The sequence below is a fragment of the Candoia aspera genome, chromosome 2, assembly GCF_035149785.1.
Source record: "Candoia aspera isolate rCanAsp1 chromosome 2, rCanAsp1.hap2, whole genome shotgun sequence".
NCBI lineage: Eukaryota > Metazoa > Chordata > Lepidosauria > Squamata > Boidae > Candoia > Candoia aspera.
The window spans coordinates 71,712,788-71,732,364 of NC_086154.1; the positions used below are offsets into that span (position 1 = coordinate 71,712,788).

At 39.0% G+C, this 19,577-nt stretch overlaps 1 protein-coding gene across 2 annotated transcripts in view; it reads right to left on the bottom strand.

Annotated features, from left to right (window-relative positions):
* Positions 1-7,960: 7,960 nt before the first annotated feature.
* The window catches only part of LOC134489483 (proton-coupled amino acid transporter 1-like), a 33,082-nt gene continuing 21,465 nt past the window's right edge, over positions 7,961-19,577 (bottom strand). For both annotated transcript variants that reach the window (XM_063292188.1, XM_063292187.1), the window contains 4 exons: positions 18,544-18,642; positions 15,717-15,883; positions 13,533-13,702; positions 7,961-12,683 (listed from right to left, as the gene is read on the bottom strand). In XM_063292188.1, the coding sequence (XP_063148258.1) occupies positions 12,424-12,683; positions 13,533-13,702; positions 15,717-15,883; positions 18,544-18,642 (696 nt within the window). In that variant the 3' untranslated portion in view covers positions 7,961-12,423. The remainder of the gene's footprint in view (positions 12,684-13,532; positions 13,703-15,716; positions 15,884-18,543; positions 18,643-19,577) is intronic.

Sequence of the window (19,577 nt, forward strand, 5' to 3'; positions counted from 1 at the left end):
TGTTGGGCCGCACCACCCTCCCCCAGTTTGGGAAGTGGACTGCTCTCCTTTCCCTTCCCAGCAAAAGCCACTAGCCAGGGATGATTGAATGCAGCACCTCCTACAGCACAATTCTGAGCAGTCCAGCACTTGGGAGAGGTGATGGATGGACACTTGGCCACCTCCACTTGCTCTTGCCTTTACTTGAATTTGGAGCTTCGTTCAACCCTCACTGCCAAACTCCTCCAGAATTACTATAGAAAAAGCGAAAGATTCAGGAAGGCACTCTGGCAAACTTCTGCAAAAAGCCACACAAAGGTCCTTTGGCCTTTAGGGTCCTCCTTTAAAGGGGGCCGCGTAGTGACCTTGTTGGCTTTGGCAAGTGCTTGGGAACCAAGTACCTAGTTTCCCAGGCCCCGGGTTTGCCAAGGCCCCCACCATGTCTAAATAATGGGAATGGAAGAGGAAGAGTTACAGAAGAACCAGTCTGCTGGTTTGGGAAAAGAAGGGGGCCTCTATCCCATGTGGGTGGTGACTGTCCTTGCCTTTGTCTCGTGGTCACCATTGCTGGGCACATCCTGGGGAACTTCTGTCAGAGCGTGCTGGAAAGCGTTTGGCCCAAGAGATCAGAAAAATCACACACCAGGCATTTCTATAAAAATAAATGTATTTACAGAAAGCACAAAAACATATTTTACAAGCTGTGCATTCACACAAGCTCAGAGAGGACTGTGCTGAGACGCTGTGTAGAAAAGGAAACAGAAACTAAAACAAGTCCAGGCAGGTTCCTGCCCCAGGCAATGCAGCTTTTAACACCCAAACTGAGGACAATTAAGTTCGACCTCTTCACCCTGCCAATACTTAAGGCAGTACTCAATTACCATGGTAACATTAATTTCTGTAGCAGAAAACAATATACCAACAACTTCTGGATCAGTCTTTCTCAACCTTTTGACCCCAGAGGAACCCTTGAAAAAATTTTCAGGCCTTGAGGAACGCCTGCATGTTCAGGCTCAAAGGCCACAAGTTACAAAATTATTATATTTGTTTCAGGTGTAGGCCTGTACAGAAGCATTAACAGTGTTCTTAAACTACAAATAAAGAATGAAATTTACCTCTTTAATATGAAGTTGCCCAAATTTAAAATAATTTTTTAAATAAACCATGATGTCCCCGGGAATCCCTAGTGACCGCTCACAGAACCCTAGGGTTCCACGGAATCCTGGTTGAGAAACCCTGTTCTGGGTGATGCAGTCTGCAGTAACAAGAAGCTGAGGAAAGCAGGTAATGGAAAGGCTGGTGACAGCAAGAACATCTGGAGCCCTCGACCTCCATGGCTGTCCCATACCCTGGAACCTGCGCCCGAGTGGGCCTTAGATGCTTTCTTGTCCCTTCCACTCACTGCTACAATGTGAGGAAATGTTGACAGACACTAGAGCAGCCTTTTCCCATTTGTGTGTGTGTGTGTGTGTGTGTGTATGTATATATATAGTAATTCTATTAAACATTACAATTTAAAAAGATAAAAACTAACACAAACTAAGAAAAAGAAAAGAAAAAGAATAGTGCAGTAAATAGAAAAGTAGAAAAGGAAGAGAAAATAAGAATATAGTACAGGAAAAAAAAAAGAAATATATAAAGAAATGACTTCCCTCTTCACAACAAGTATAAACAATTTTAGTAACTTATCACCTTCTCTTAAAATACAAGAAATGATCTCTTCCTCCCATATCCCATCTCTTATCTATAAACAAATCCTTAAAACCTCATTCAGTTGTGGTCAGCAAAAATCCATTAAGGGTTATGAGATATAATGTATCTATTTTAACCTTAATCAAATAAACCAACTTTATATTCCTTCCTTTTACTTTTAACAGTCTTAATCTTTAATCTCTTCAAATAATGTCCTAGAACTTGATTTCCTTTCATTTTTTCTTTGTCCCTTCTCACCAATTCTTCAAAACTTTAACAAGTCTCTTTTGTAAATCCAATATAGGAAAGTTATCCAGTTCACTCTTTTGGCTTGTTTTTTGTATATCCCTTTTAATTATTAAGACATCAGCCTGTTTCATTTGGATATCCAGTGTAGTATGTTTTTCCATATCCTTCTTTTAGCCTGTCATTTTTAAATACACTTTTAGATCAGTCTCAGACTTGTCTGGTAAAACTTGTTCCTCTTTTATAACATCTTTTAAACCCAGTCTTGTCTATAATGGCAGACACTTAAAATTAACTTCTTGGTCCATTGTTCACAAGTACCCTTTAATATGTCCAATGTTAAAGTAGTTTGCTCCATTCTGTATTAGTTAGTAAATTTAAGTGTTCTTCTCCTTTAATTATAATGTAGTTCCTTCTGGTTCCCTCTAGTGTCCAACCTTCAAAGTCCCATCCTATCATGGTTGGTTTTTTTTTAAGAATTCAAAACAACAGCATTTTCCCATGGGAAGGATTCTTATAATTAATTTCAAAACCTTATTTCAAATTCATCTGGACCCTTAGTCCATTTGTAACTTTCCAAAATCAACATTCTATTTGCCCGTTTGCTGTTTATTCCAAAAAAATATTTTTTTTAAGTCCTTAAACTTGCATTTAAAACTTCTTTTGATAAGGATTGGAGGAAACTCACCTGGTGCTGTAAAACCGTCATTCCAAAGGTTCCTAATATCTGAAAAGCAGTTAACAAGCAGTTTCCAAAAGTGATTAGAATGAGAAATATGCAAACCCTGTATCCATGAAGGCACCTACTGCACCTTTTTGGACACAGGGTTTGCATATTTCCTTTTCTAATCTACTGTGGCTTGGGCAAAGATGGCTTTCCCTCATCTCCCAGAGTTCTAAACCTGCTGGAGACAACTGTCATGCAGTCTCTTCACAAGGAACAACTGTGTGGAGCACTCATGGGCAATCCCAAGTCCTCTCTTTGTCTGGAGAGGAATTACAAAGAGCCAGTCCACTCGCCATCTCTTCATTCCACCGCAGTCGTCAACTCTGCCTTCAGCGGATCTATCTTCAGTTCACCATTTCTTCCCCGGAAGTCCCCGTTTCCCACTTGTTTCTGACCACAGTCCCCTGGTGGCACAGGTGGTAGAAGCTGTAGTCCACAAAACACAGTGTGCAAGGGTGGGGGTGTTTATAGTAAACATTGCAGAAGCACAAAACTGAGATGGAGTAGATTAAGATTCTGTCATTCTGTTGCATGAGTTTAACGAGAGATATATCAGTGTCCCATTGTTTCATATGTGCAGTGTGGTAGATATTGCTGACTGGGCAGAACCCATTGTGGCCCGGCTTCCATGCTCCTGAAATGGAGATGCTGGATAAATCAGCTCCTGCTCTTTGAAGAAAGCCCCATTTAGATACTCCACAGGGAAACAGGAAGACTAGAGGGGCAAGGTCTTTATACAGGATCTCCTAGTTGTGCTTTGCTTATCAGGATCTCTGTAAGAATGCAAGGCCACATATAAATTAGCATTCCATTCTTTTAAGGTTTATATTTTCTTAGAAAAAAGACGGGTTGAGCAAAACAAGGATGGAATAAAGCTGATTTAAGAAATAGTTCAGCAATGTAATTTTTCCCATTGCCCCAAAAAGTCAGTCTAGGTATGCATAAGCAAGGATATGGGAAAACACCATGTCCTTGGGGTTTTACTTTAGTCTTGTCTGTCTTTTTATCTGTACAGTACAAAAACCTGATTACCAGAGAATATACTGTACTTTATCAGATAGATATGAAACTAAAAGCATAGATAGTTGATAAAAGATGATGATGATGATGATGATGATGATGATAGATAGATAGATAGATAGATAGATAGATAGATAGATAGATATAGAGTCATATAAATGTTAGTAGCTAAAAGGAAATCTATACTCCCCTGGTATTAACTCTTTTGGGTCTACTGAATGAAATTTCATATTAAATGATCCCAAACTGTGAGGCCAATCAGAAGACAAGTTCTAAATTCTGTATGATGCTACTCGTATATAGTGGAGTGCTATTAGACTTCCTCAGAACTTGTGATATTTTTGAAGAACCTAGAAAGTTCAGTTAATTTTCTTTGAAGAGTAAATTGCAGCAAGTTACATTGCGTAAGTTTTCATAATGATAGAGAAACATTAAAAAATAAAGTAAGAGCCAAGTCTTTGTGATACTTTCAGTTAGAAATCATAGTTCTACAAACTACACAAACTTGTACAGTTGGAATGACTAAGCCAAGTATGGATCAGTTTATTTACTTATTTTAAGAAAACAGAACAGTTTCATACAAGAAGCTGAGGGGTATTTTCAGCTGAAAGGCTCCTAGTGCTACCAGTCAAAATTCATGGCCCAGCTAAACCATCGTTCTCATTTTATTGGATTGTTTGTGGTAAGAAAAAGGGTTTGTAGAAAACCATGGGAAAGTTTTGAGTGGAGAATGCCACTGTTTGTACTTTTGCAATGAAATTGCACAACAGACATTTGGTCTGGAAACACCCTCTGAGTTATGGTCAAAGGTGAGGAGCATGGATGGTGTTGTTGGATCCATCTCTTGCTCTCTGGCATATAATATTCAATCTACTATACAAGCTGTACATCCTCCTTTCGTTAGCTTGGCCTCTATGAGCATGAAAGAAAATCATGTGTGTAAGTTGCATATTATCCCATACTGCAAGGAAAAATGGTTTCTTCTCAAATGGGGAGACTTCTTATTGGGATCCCAACTCTCAGAATTTATATTCCATCTGGCCCTTGACCCTTCAGCCAGGGTGCAGAATGAGTGGAATATCTCACCTCCCAGGAATAAAATATGAATTAATTTCCTTGCCTGAAAGTTATAAATAAATAGCTGATGTGCAAGGTCCTGAGAAAACTTGATATCAAACTCTCTTATAGATTAATATGAACATGCCTAGTAGGTGTAATGGGGATGAGAGATGGGAATTAGTTTCCAGAGCAAAACCTATTATCCAAGTGTATATGGATTTAAGCTATCAATCTCAACCATTTGTAATATTCATGGTTCATCTTAGGGTTATTAAGTAACCCAAAAGACCCAGTAGCCCAAGAAGAAAAAACAGGAGTTATTTACAACATACAGTACAAAGACTGTAACAGCCACTATGCAGGACAGACAGGCAGAAGACTAGCAGAGCGCATCCACGAACACCAACTAGCAGTCAGAAGACACGATGAGAACTCCTTAATCTCACAACACATGGACAGACTCAACCATAGTTTCAACTGGGAAACGGTGAGCATCCTAAACCAAGCCAAATCCAAAACCACCAAAGAATTCCTGGAAGCCTGGCACTCAGACAAAGCAGCCATCAACGGACACACAGAGGTACAGAGCATTTACATACCGTTCAAAAGAGACAATAGAAAAGCCAAAAGACCAGTACACTCCCTTGCCAGCAATCAACACCCAGATATGCAAAAATCAACACTAGGATTAACACCAGATGAACCATCAAACAGCATAATACACCCTAATCAAGGAACTATTAATTCAGGCAATCAACCAAGCAGCAAACAACAGCCCAATCAAAAAACTCCCAAGGAGAGAACAACACCCCCACCAACACACATCTGCAAGAAAACAAGGCTCAGTGAGCACCAAGGACTCCACAAATCACTTAATATTGTTGCCAAGAAAAAAAAATGGATAAATCCATGTAATCACTGAGAGTTGAGCTCACTTTGAGACAAAGTTTGCTTTTACTAAAATAAAAATTGCCTTGATTTAGGTTTGAAGAAGTCAGCAAGGGAGGGTGCCTCAAGGGGGAACTCCTATCAGAGAGCAAAGATTAGCTGTAGTTCCAGGCAAGAAATCCTGGAACTGCTTCCATGTTTTGCTGATACCCTTGATTATTATTTTTCAAATGCTAGCCTGTTTCCATGATGCAATCTGAGCATTGCTGAGACAGTGCAATATAAGCAAAAGGGAAGCTTGAGGGAAGTTGTCTCAGTCCCCTGCAGTGAAAGAATTACAGCTCTGCTTGCAATCTATGTACCTGTTTATTTTTTGTGGTGCTACTCACTGACAGCTATACAGTGTTGTGTTCCTTATTATCTGTGGTACTACAGTATTAACAACAAAAGTGATGACATGCCTTTTGGTGGATGTAAAGCTGAAAAATTTCCACTGGCTCTCCAAGAAAAACTTGTTCAGAGGTTACGGCAGAAACTGCATGCTTGTGATATCTCTTCATTGGAACACCAACATCAAGTTTCTGTTTCCCAGTGGCAGAAGTTAGGAAACACTGGAACCTGGCTCAAATTCAGATAAATTCATTTTCCCCGTTATTATTTTTCCCTGAATGAAAATCCTTGAGAGTTTTCCCATGCTGTAGACCAGTCTACCCTGGTCTAGATACCACCCTGATAGCCAAAAATGCAAAGGATCTGGAAGTTCTAGTAATAAAAGTCAAAGAGCACAGTGAAAAAATGGGACTAAAATTAAATATAAAGACCAAACTAATGACAACAGGTAGAACCACCAGCCTGTAGAACTGACAATGAAGATATTGAGGTGGTGGATAGTTTCTGCCTTTTAGGATCAACCATCAACAGTAAAGGAACAAGAAATACATCACAGACTAACATTTAACACATCTATGGCTGTTACGCAGTTAATCAGGGTTTATAGATGAACATATGAACTGCCCTCCCCCAGTTTTATACATAAGGAGCTTAAAAAGGGGAGAATACAGTCATCAGAAAAAGCCAAGGAGCTGGAGAATCTTCTATAGCCTTTGTTGCTCAATTTAACAACTTATGATAGTTGAGGTTTGAAATTATTATTTATGCTTATGCTCATATTTTAATTATTGGTTACCCTCTATTCACAAGCCGAGATCATCCAACAAGAATCCATTCTCTTTGGCCACTGTCATTTCCTTTATCATGGTCATGTTAAAAATGTTTAATTCTTAAAAACAAAACAAAACATTCACATTGGCCATTTTTTTCTGTTAAATTGGGAGGTATGTAGCCTTGAGAATTGGACTACCAACACCTCTACTTTTCAGGTCCTATGATTCAAAATGAGACAGCAAGGGAGGGATTATTTCAAGTCACCATTGTCCCCTAAAATAGAACATGCGAATTTTTAAAAAAGTTTTGTTCTGGTGAAATATGGAACACCCAAAGCATTCTGATGGAAGCAGATGAGTGGGTGAGTGGGCAGTTTTGTGTTGGCATTTCTTTGTTTTTGCTTGGACCAAGCCACTAGGTTACCAAGGTAATTGAGTACTTTCTTAATTATCGGCAGGGTGAAGAAGTCAAACTTAATTGTACTCAGTTTGGGTGTTAATAGCTGCATTGCCTGGGGGAGGGCAGCTTGCCTGGGCTTGTTTAGTTTCGCTTTTGTACCCTGCCAGCCCAGTTGCAGCTCAGTCCTCTCTGAGCGTGTGTGAATGCACAGCTTGTAAAACATGTTTTTGTGCTTTCTGTAAATAAATTTATTTTTATAGAAATGCCTTGTGTGTGATTTTTCTGATCTCTCGGGCCAAACACTTTCTAGCACTATGACATTTTGTTCCAAGATCAAGATTTTTTTTCATTCCTTGCACACCCCTAATTCTTGACTAAAATTTCTGTTAATGGATTTTCTGTGAGTATAGGTAGCATAAAACCTACTTGGCAAAAGTCCTATGCTTGCTCATAGTTATATCTAAGTGTAGTATAAGACCCATTTTCCCCCACAACTACCAGAGTGTAGGTTGGGCTGAACTTCCATAATTGGGTGTGGATTTGAATTTTGGTTTTACCAATCCTGCTTGAAGAACCACATCACCATCCTGAGTTCTCACTGTCCAAAGAAGTGGGGCACACATTTGTATGAAATATTCTTATATTCCAGGTATGAATACTCCTGTATTGTAACTCTCATGGTCCTGCCACAGATTTGTTGGTTTTTAAATTGTGAACACTCATGAGCTGTCTTGATTTTGTGTAGTTTGTTAGCTGTTCAGACACCAATTTGGGGAGTAGCCAGTGCATGTTTATTATTGCTTTATTTTCAAATCTTCATTAGGTATTATGAATTATAAGCAATCTGAAAAATTTCAAATAAAGTCACTGTGGAGCCTTATTATAAAGTAAAAAACTGACTTTAATGAATAAAGTAGCCAGAAAATATATCTTTCAGTTACAGTGTTATCACACATACACATCACCCTAGGTCTCCTACAGAGTATACGCAGTGTACAGAGTGGCTTGCTGTACACACATGTAGGCACAAATAAATACACATTGACTGATTTGACAGACACACCAGCATACACTGTTTCCTATCTTCAAAGTCACTCGTATAGACACATTTGAGGATAATTGCGTGCATTTCCCAAATTTAGGTTACCCAAAATATGTTTGCTTGATTCTGCACCATACTTAAATATGTGACACCAAACTACCTTAACAGGAGCAGCAATGCATCTATATTCTCCTCTAGCTAACTGAAGGCAAAGGCCCAAAGTGGTAGATTAAGAGGAACCTGGAGGAATTGGAAACTATCCCCAAAGGCTGGCTCTGTGCAAACATTCTAGTGGGGGCTTTCATGTAGTCTCCACTGAAGCAAAAATATGTAGTGTTGCAGTTTGGCAAAAATACATCATAGATCTATGCACAGATCTCAATACTTTCAGTTTGGCCTCTGTTGTAAGTCATTTTGGGGGGCTCTGGTAATCATAGAAGTTTGGGGAAGACCCAAGCTGTGTTTGGAGTTTGCACACATCTAACCTCACAAGTACAATCACTTCTTTTACAAATAAAATTAAAATAAGCAAACTTAACTGAGACTAAAATGCCCTTTTATCCATTAACAGAGACAGAATAGACCGGGTGACAGAAATAACTTACAGAGAGAGACATCAGAAAAGTTTACTTCAAATCCCATGATTACCAACTCAGTATGACACTGCTTCCTGAGAATTATGGGTCCAATTCTGGAGATCTGGGGATGACTTGGATGAGGAAGACTACTTTACAGACACAGCTAGACAACAGATTTAAAAACTCTCAAGATGTAATTGCCCAGAACATGGCAAATGATCTAGTTTATCCTTCTCTGAGGACTACTGGAAACACTAAAGGGCAGGTGAATAGAGAATTCAGTAATACAAAACCACCTCTTTCTGTGCCCTGCAGGAAAATACAAATAGGGCACAGATTATCCCAACGGGGGAAAAAAGAAGCGCTAAAAGCCACAAATCTCCAGAAATAATTGTATGCAGGCAATTTTAACAAGCGTACCCAGACAAGACCATCTGCCATGATGCCAAAGATATAGAATATAATTAGCAGTAATTCTGGTACTATTTTTGATGTAGACTTTTTTCACTAAAATCCTGGCTGGAAAAACAGTTAATTCCCTAGAAGTCAAGTAGAAGCATTATTCCGACAGAGAAGAATGCTTGAAATAGTGTTCAGTCAGAATACAAAGTTTTACAGAACCATTACAGAGACATTAAGGCATCTACTGACAAATAAGGGAACTCTTTCATTTCATGCAGGGGCTGTGAATAATGTAACTCTTACCCACCTTGGACACCCAGGGGCTAGCAGAATGCTATCAGTGCCATATTATGGGAAGGCTGACTTTTCAAATAGGGGAAGTTCTACGAACCAATAAAAATACCATTCTGACCTACAAAAGAACACCTACAAAACTGGTCTTATGGCACTTGCAATCTGAAAAGTGGGGTAACTCCAGAGCTAAAAAGCTAGTATAAAATTCTATGATGTTTCTTTGAGACTTCATTAAGTTTCCTTGTTTTTCTAATTTCTGCATCCGTTCTGCTTTTGTTTCAGTAAAATAATGGATGTGCTAGTGTTCACACAATCACTTACAACAGTTCAAGATCAAGTGATAAGACAGCAAGAGTGCACAAGCGTAACCCTGTCAATTCTACTGTTTGTAATAATTACTAAGTCAAAATACCAATTCATTAGAAAGAAGTTAGAAATGTGTCATTGCCACTTTACGTTGATTTTATTTTCTCTTGACTATTCTGGCTCAAAATTGTGCAAAGGTTCTGGTTAACCTTTGTAAAAACTTGCCCTAGCACTAACACTGCAGGACTCTGCTCAGGTAACTTCTTGTGTCTTCGTGTCCTGGGTTCACTGGCAAAATTTAAAGCAATTTTAATTTAGATTTCAGCATTATGTTGCCAAGACCAGAATATTGAATATGTCTATTTTCTCACATGCTTTACTATACAGGGAGAGAAATATATACCTGAAGTATATCCCAGAGTTAATGAGACATCGGTAGTTTTAGAAGAATGAGAAAGGGGATAGAAAACTAACTGGCAATTCATCTAATTATTGCATCAACCATATAACAATGCATAAAAAGTAGATAAACCATTAAATGATATATTTAAAACCAGTCTACATAACCTTTCCAAAATAATTCATAAATCCTACAGTTCAGTATCTATTTAAAACGTTAAATAAATATTTGGGTGCTGTAGCTAAAGAGTGATAATTCCTCACTTCCATCTTCCTCCTGGGTGGCTATTCATGAAAAAATAAAATCAAAGATACAGCCTAACCGTGATTACTGGAAGAGATAAACGATGGTATGCATTCCATCTTCCTTTTTTAAGTCATAAACCAACAGAAATAAGCCCTACTGAATTCAGGGAGCAAGAACAGCTCCCAGTTAAATTGCATCTGAATTATAATTTAAGGATTACAGTCAAATTCAGACCCCTTGGCTAACTGGATAAAAACAGAAGAAACCACAATGGAAGCCACATGTATGATGGTTTTAGAAAGTGGAAATGGTAGTATCAAATACTTGATAATGCCATGAAGCAACTGAAATCTTAAGAAGAAAAATTTTAAAATAATCTTTGTGTAAACTATTCAGTTTTATCACTGGCTTTGTTAATTAAGGCTGCACTTCTGCACAGACTCAGAAGACTCTGAGCTTGACTGGGAATCCAAAGACCTTCTTAGGAGTGTTATTTTCTTTTATGGTTTGGTAATTAGCAGAGCAATGACTTACATTTCCCACAAAATATGGTAGTGCTTTGGTCAAAGCAAGCTTGGGCATATTTCTGGGCTGTATCTGCTTTTGTTCCTGAGAAAAAGGGCAATTTTATCAGTGAAAATAATAGAAAACCGGATGTGTAGAGCACTTTTAATATAAGAATCCTTATGAGCTTGCTCAATCAATTTACTTATCTATTATGATTGGCTAGCTTTTTAGGGCCTCTTCCCATGTGCAAGAAGGAAACCGCATGAAAGTTGGACCCATGAATTTAACCTATGTACACGCACTAATGGGCTATGATTGTTAGGTAGCTCTCGAAGTGTTTCCATGATCCAGAAGTAAATTCAGAAGATACCACTATGCATCTGACTCCCCTTGTGTTTTCTTATACCATATACACATACACTCATGTAAAATTATTCTTGTTTACACTGGAATTGCATTACTGTTGGATTATAACCATGACATTCAGGGCATAGCATTTCCAGTTTTTCAGAATTTATGCTTAGTGAATGACTCTTGAAGCAACTATAGCAAAGCTTACAAGAGAGAATTGGTTTATGATATCCCATTGCTTATCTTTGCTATAAATACACAACTATAATAAAAATTCTTTCTTTTAAAAACACCTTTCCATCCCATGTTCATCTCGTGCATGTATCTTTCTCCCAGAGCAATTTGATATCAATTCTGCTACAGAATCAGACTGAGAGGGTGCTGGATTTAGCAATATAAACCTTATTTCCCTTTTCATATGCAGTCCAATTGGTGTTGCCTGAGCATTACTGTTTATATAGCTTGACGTTGCTTATAGTTTTCACTGTTATTGCCAATAGACGTACAACTTCATGGGACAGGAGCATCAACTTACAGCATCTGTTTTTAACATTACACACCAAGTTTCATTTGCTCTTCCTTATTCTGTGTTCCTGATTCCTTATTCTACCATTCTCAAGCTATATATCTCTTTCCATGCAAATATCCAAAAGGAGGAATTTACATTAGAAATGAGACATATAGTTTCTAAATTGACAGCCTGAACAATGAAAATAAAGATGGATTGGTAACATGATGCTCAAAGGACTTCATAAAAATGATCTTTGAGGAACATTAGGATTCTTCATTCTCCCCACATTCACTGGTCTAGGTACAGAAGTCTAATAAAATGCAAGATGCTTGCAAGACATTCAGTTTCTTCCAGGTAGGGATATTCATAATGGAGCACACATTTTTTTGTTTTTATGATGTCTCTTAAATTAACCCCATACAAAAAAGGAGCATAAATAAATAAGAGCACTAAAAAGAGCCCCTTCTTTTTAACCAAAGCCCTATCTGTTTATCTATAAAATAAATAGATTTGGAAAGCAAGAAGGAGCAACACGTTTCTACAGTTGCTATGAAGGAAATCAAGGTCCAACCAAACTGCAGACAATGATTCAGCATGAAACAGGTTACAGTGTCATGGCAGAGCAGCGGTGACATTGGACACAGTTGGCACAATCAGTTCCAAGAGGGATTCATATGTCCCCACAACAAACCCAGTTAAACCAAGGAGGCTGATGAGAATATCCTTGGTGATGATGAGCGGGTGCATGCCTTCTGAATAATAGGTGAAGATCTCCAAGATGGGCGGGATGATCAGTGCTAGGGCACTGCTGCTTACTGAGCCTACCAGAGCTATGACAATGTCCAGGCGAGGAATCAGGATTGCAAGTGCACCTGAGGGGTAGAAAAGGAGAAAACAAAAGCTTTGTCAGGGAAGATGCCTTCTGAAGAGCAAGCGGCTGCAGTGGTTTGCCACTGTTTACTACCAACTTCAACTGAAATAAACATTATTTTAATTTCAGAGTATATTTTTAGTCTGTAATGAACTCTTCTGGCCAAATAGAAGGGGACATGCCCTGAATCATGACAAAGCGTGCCATCAACGTGCCTTCCAGTTCAGAGATGGAATTTTTAAACAACTCTGAATGAATTCTCACATCCGGCAACAATATTGTTTATTCCAAATATCCATACAAAGCTATTGCCCTAGGTCAGGGGTCCCCAAATTTTTTGAGGTGACACATGTCTTTGGAATTCTGAGAACATGACCTGAGTGTCATGTGGGGTGACTTTCTATTCATAACATGGTTGCCACACTGGTCATGTCACATCACCACCAGCAACCTAAGAAGATTCTGCACACATCCTTTTTAGTACCCAAGACGCTGCTGATCAACCTTGCAGCTTGCTTTTACCTGTGGGTGGGGGAGGTGTGTCTATCACCAAACCAAAGCACTGAACTGCACTTACCCTCCATTTTAATTTTCTGCAGAGCCCAGTAACTTTCTTAGCAATAAAAATTATCCTGGACGCTGATGTTTTGCAGCATGCTGCTTCCTGATTGTGTGTGTGTGTGTGTGTGTGTGTTTAAAGCTAGCTAGCTGAGACAAGGACCCAGCATTAGGCAGTTGAGGAATAAGACATCATGACTTTGCAGTGAAGTCCTACATATATTTACCACAATGAAGTATCCTTTGGGCTAAATCTCTACCTGCTGAGTGAAAAGCAACTCTCACCACTCACATGTTACACAGACTAGGGATGCTCTCAGCAGCAGTTTGCAACATAATCTCCAGCGTTCAGGAACCCTGGAAACAGCCCCAGGAATTATTATTTCTGCAGGGACATAGAACTGCAGAGCATAAGTGAAGAAGATTCCAACGGAGTAGAGCAGCTTGACAGACTGGTACAACCTGCAAAAATGAGGCAAGAACCAACCATTACATCCACTCAGCTTCCTGGTGAAAAACAAAAAAAACCATTCAATCTGATATAAAAAATTGAAGGCAGTCCAGTGATGACACTACTTGAGAATGCTTGTGCCCCCTAATCCAGAGACCACTAGGGGACTTTGAGTCACAAGCAAGGAGGCAAACTAAAAGCAAGTATGTCTTCCTTGCAGAAAGAGAGTGCTGGTCCTGAACCAGGGGTCCGGATATTGTGGAAAGCCACATGCCCAGATCAAATGGCTTTGTGGCTAAGCAATAGATCATAGACTTCAAAAGAATGTCCTATGAAAAATTGCCTGTCCCTGATCTGACAACCTCTAAAGTTCTTGTTCAAAATTACTTATGACTTCATGGGTTTTGAAAGGCATGGATTCCTGTTTAAAACTGAGCACTCACTCAGTGATGTAAGAACTTTTGTTTGAAAGCTTTCTTTTTTTCACATAGAAATTTCTGATCTCATCAGAAACCAAACTCCTTATATACCATCATAAAATATGTACAGCTGATAGCTGGTTGCTCCACCTTTATACAATTAGAGGGCAGTACTAACTAAATGTTATTGGAAGATAAAAGAGTAATTTCAGTGACCACAACAAAAATAAAGATAAACAGAATTAATTCCATAGGAGAGAGATCCCACATTTATGTGTTCATTTTTTATATTTTTAAGAAATATATGCTGTATTATTTTCAGAAATAAAATTTACAATAATTTTGATAGACCAGGGATGGGCAACTATGTCCTATATTGAACTCCAATTCCCATCAACTCTAGCAATATGGTCAATAGGGAGGTATGAGTTAAAGTTAAACAACATATAGAGGGTATCAAAGAAAAGCAACGTTGTAGAACTGTACTTGAAGTAAAAAATGTACATTAAGTTTTACTCATCAATAAAGTATAACAGCCTAATTTACAGGAATTTAGAATAAAATATACATTTAGCCTTAATAAACATAAGGTGAGTTTGGAACAATCTTAATATGATTCAGGATTAAGTTATCTATTTTGAAAGACAGGAATGCTTTTGTCTAATCAGAACTGTTTAGGAATTATGATTGTGAGTCCTAATTTATAGAACAGTTAATATTAACAGTTATGTGTTACTATTATAGAGGAGTATGACTCTGATTTGATTTTATAATGATTTCTGCTAGCGCAGCAATATATGTATCTCTCTCTTACATAAAACTTATTGGATTTAGAAAAAAATATTTTAATAAGAAATTCAGGAGATACTGTGATCTCTTAAAGGACTGAAATTTTGACATTGGAAATAGGTCCTGTCAGTTTTGATGTCACATTTAACTAAGAATTTCTATTTGAAATGAATACAATGCAAAATGGATCAAATTATCCCTATACAGTAATTTATGAATTGGAGAGCTTGATGTTGTGGTTGGACCAGGACAAGGGAGATGGAAGTTTTCATGGCTTCCATCAGAATTAGAGAAGGGTAAAGACAAATCAGTTATGGGAGTCAGATTAGACAACTTTATTATCATCAGTGACAAATATTCTGATGAGGTATTATAAGCCAACTTTAATATCATTCCCTCAAGTGAGCAGTCTGGCTTTATTTCCTGGAGTATGGACTGGTTTGATCTTCTTGCAGTCCAAGGCACTCTCAGAATTTTCCTCCAAAGTGCACTATTGCTTTCAAATGTATCTACCATTATCATCTGTTTGAAATGTGAGATACATGTTGAATCAGCTCAAAATATGCCAAATGTGGAAAACAGATGAATGTGGACTGCTGTAAGAGATGGTGGCCATGAGAAAGAATGAAGACATTAGACAGAACATAACTGAGCACATACTCTAAGAGCCTCTCTACTGAAGGTCAAATGCAGCAGCACCCTTGCAAATTGTTTTTACTTCTCAGCATCCACCTATGCATTTCCATTCTTGATGACTCAAGAGTAGCCTGTAGACCCTCTTGCTGCCTGGTAACAAAAGCTTCCCAGTTCAACTCACCAACAGTTGGGCAGATTGAGAGTGATGCTGGCCTGGATGTTAGCTCCAAAGCGCAAGTATCCTATTGTTCCCAAGCTGAGGTAGAGGACGCTGACAATTGCCATTCCCACAAACAGGATGATGCGAAAGTGCTGAGGGGTCTTCATTTTGTTTTCTAGAGGGAGCACCTTGGAGAAGAAAAAAAGTCCACAATATTTAATGTAACTGTATAATTTTATTCTGCTAGCTAATCTAACCTCCTGACAAAAGACTGGGGCATGTTCAGCCTTGCTCAGCATTTGGTCTTCTCAATAACCAGCTAGGTGACCACAGAAGGATATCCAATATCCACCTGACTAATCCAGGGATGGGCAACCTAGTGCCTTCCAGATTTCTTTTTCCCTCCTTCCTTCCTTCCTGCCTGCCTGCCTGCCTGCCTGACTCCTGGCAACTGCCTGGACAAGTTCCTGCAGTTTTTTTAGCAAGGTTTCTCAGAAGTAGTTTGCCATTGCCTGCTTCCTGGGACTGAGAGTGAGTGACTGGCCCAAGGTCACCCAGCTGGCTTTGTGCCTAAGGTAGGACTAGAACTCAGAGTCTCCCCGTTTCTAGCCTGAGGTGCTGAGAAGATAGCATAAGCTGAGAAGATAGCATTCTGAAGGGAGCCATGTGGAAGAAACAACGTTTGCCGGACAAGCTGGGTCCGAAAAGGACTCACAAAGGCAGGCAGCTGCTTCTGCTTCTCCTGCAGGGGCTGAGTGAAAAAGGCAAAAGGTAGGTGTGGGGAATTGGGAGAGGAGGCAGCTGGGTGAAGGAATGCAGGCTGGGGAGGGTGCAGCTTGCTATTGGTGGCCTCATGCCTGTGCAGGTGGGACATGATGCCGCATGGATGGGCTTCCCGCCCCACAAGGCAAGTTGCAGGGGTTCCAAACGGGCAGAGATGGAGGGAAATAGGAGGAGGACGGGAGACAGGCAAGGAGGAGTTGAAGGCAGCGTTCAGGGCTGGGAGGAACCAAGCCTGGAATGGCTTGGATTGGGGTGGGTGCTCAGGCTAACGGCGGGTAAAATTCATTTAATGATGGCAAGGGGAATTGCTAGGATTGCCATCGCTAAGCGATGCCATCTCGCTTTACAACCGCATGGCTTAGCAACGGAAATTGCAGGCTCAGTTACCATAGTTAAGTGAAGACTACCTGTATGTTCATGGAAGAAAGGACTGTGAAATCAGATACTTCTAATTGCTTAAAATGAATCTCTCATTTATGTACTGTGAAATTTAAAAAAAATCTCATTCATATATTGTACCCTCATTAACTTTGTCAAGACTGACAGTAGAAACACTGCTACCTGACATTGTGATTATGGCCTTTAAAAAGTATTAAAAAGTATATTAATAGTATATGTTCAGTACCTATTTCAATATCTTAATGAACCTTAATGAATTATCTGTTTTTTTCACAGTAGTCCTTAAAGATAAAAGACTAGGAACAGAGCAATTTACTAGAATATTCCATATCATTTACTATTAGAACTCATATCACATTTGCTTAGCCATAGCTTGTTGAATAAATTACAGCTGGTTGAGGTCATACAACTAAACCATAGTTTATTTTCAACAATGTTTGGATTCACACATTATATGAATCTACACAGTGTCTTGCTAATGTGATGCTAGTTTCTTTGCTTCTGACTATACAGAGACTAATCCATTAATTCCATCTTTCTGCACTGAATTATGCTATCTGATTGAGTCAGATCTATGCTTCAAACAAAGTTCTCCATTGCCTTCTTAAAAATCAAGGAAAGGATATTCTATCACCTCTGTATCTCTTTCTCCTTATTTGCTGGGAGAAAAAAAACAACAACATTCTCCATCAAGGCTAGTACTACCATAAGGCCAGGGAAGAAACTGATTCCGGATGGCACAAAAGGAAAGCAAATTGTTATTCAGTTTATTGTTGTATTTTTATTGCCAGCAAAGGAAAGAGGCACTAAGCCACACATCTTTGGCAGTGATGGAGGGGGGAAAAGTAGTGCTATTTGCTGCTGAGTCTTCAGTAGGAAAATGTATTGAGCTGGCCTGATTTCTAATACTCCATCAGATATACCAGACTCCTTCATCTGATGGGCTTGCGCTCTCAGCCGTTTGTCATCAGCCTTGCTGATGTGTCTGTATGATTCTCAAAACAAGAAGACAAAAGAGGACAAAACAATTGAAGCTAGTGCAGGGGCTGAGGCCTAATAAACATTTACTCTTGTTTTCATTGCTTGAATGCATGACATAATCAAATAAAACGTCTCCTAACAGCAACAGTCATTCAGGAAACAAAACTACCACTACAGAGAATTGAATCTAAATTGCTGAAAGATAAAAGAGAAACAGGACTAGGAAAGAGAGAACAAAAAAGCCACAGAATGGATCAAACACTTCCGTGTTTATTCCAACAGTTTACTTTGATAACTAGATATGTTCAAAAGAGTAGAGCTATACAAGGCAAGCTTACTCGTGCACACCATTATGCTGCATTCTAACTAGAGTTACAAATGAGAACTTTAAGTTAGAAAAGTCAATATAAAACAGTGTCTGATTCCAGAACAGTGGCAAGCCATTACCAGGTCAGGCACAAACCGGTCAGATGCTGCCAAAGGATACAAGGATTCTCTTTCAAATATAGACAAAAATAAACAGATTTCTGGTCTTCTCATATATGTTCTTCATCCTGAAGACTGCACATTACTGGATGCAAAGAAACAGATGCGCTAAATGCCACCTGACAATCCACCAGGTCTAAAGTATTTTACAATTCCTAGCAAAACAGGATTCTAAGCTAAGATTCTAGGCAAGACTTACCACTCCAATGCCTTCATAGGCAAAGATGGCTGTACCAAAAAAGAGAGGTATTGTCTTCCAGGGAGCTACTAAAGGCAGATGATCAGGATTTGGAATGTCCTAAAAGAAAGAAAAGCGGAAGATATTTTGAAAACTTTCCAACAGGAAGCATTTGGAATTTAGGAAACTCCCTTATATGGAATCAAACCAATAGAGCCCTCCTCACTCAGGTTTTCTACACCAGCCTTTTCAAGCTCAATACCCCTCTAATTTGCTAGCATTGCCATTCCCAAAGCTCTTAAGGGCCTGGCAGGCTAGCACCTTGTGGAGCTGCAGCCCAAGCTTAATATTTCTTGATTTATTATGTTTGTATTCTGCCCAATTAACAAAGCTCTCTATGCAATTATACGGTTATAAAAAAACCTTTTTTAAAACCTAGAAATACAGCGAAACAGTGAAAGCAATAATATACTCCAGAGGAAAGATAAAGTCCCATAACTGCTGCAGAGAAGGCAGTTAAATCAAAATGATGACAAACTGAAAGAATACCTCCTATGTGGAACACAGTTAGCTTACATTGACTAGTAGTATCCATCCATGTTCTCAGATGATTTTCCCCTGCTATATGTAGAAGTAATGGAAACTCAACTACTTCCACTGTTTCCCTGACTTCCCTTCTCCTTAAGGAGCTGTTGGATTTAAGATCATTAATATCTATGAATCTCACAGTTTACTGAAAAGCGAAGGCAATGCTCAGGTGGTCTTCTACCAACTACCAAAACCTTCCTTGCTATACTCTTCCCTCATTAGATGCAATGCTGCCCCACAGATACAAAAGTCTACTAATAAGAAATAATTAACTTCCTTCATTTGTATATGAGAGAATCAATCCCTTTGTGGAGTTATTTTTCTGTTCTGCCTCAGAAACAAGCATCTTATTATTTCATGGGCTGGGCTTGGCCCATCCTCTCTCTTCACATATGACATTTGCTCCTTCAATTCTGCCATTCGGAACTCGTCAGAAGTATCTGCTCTTCCTTCAGTCCTCCCCAACC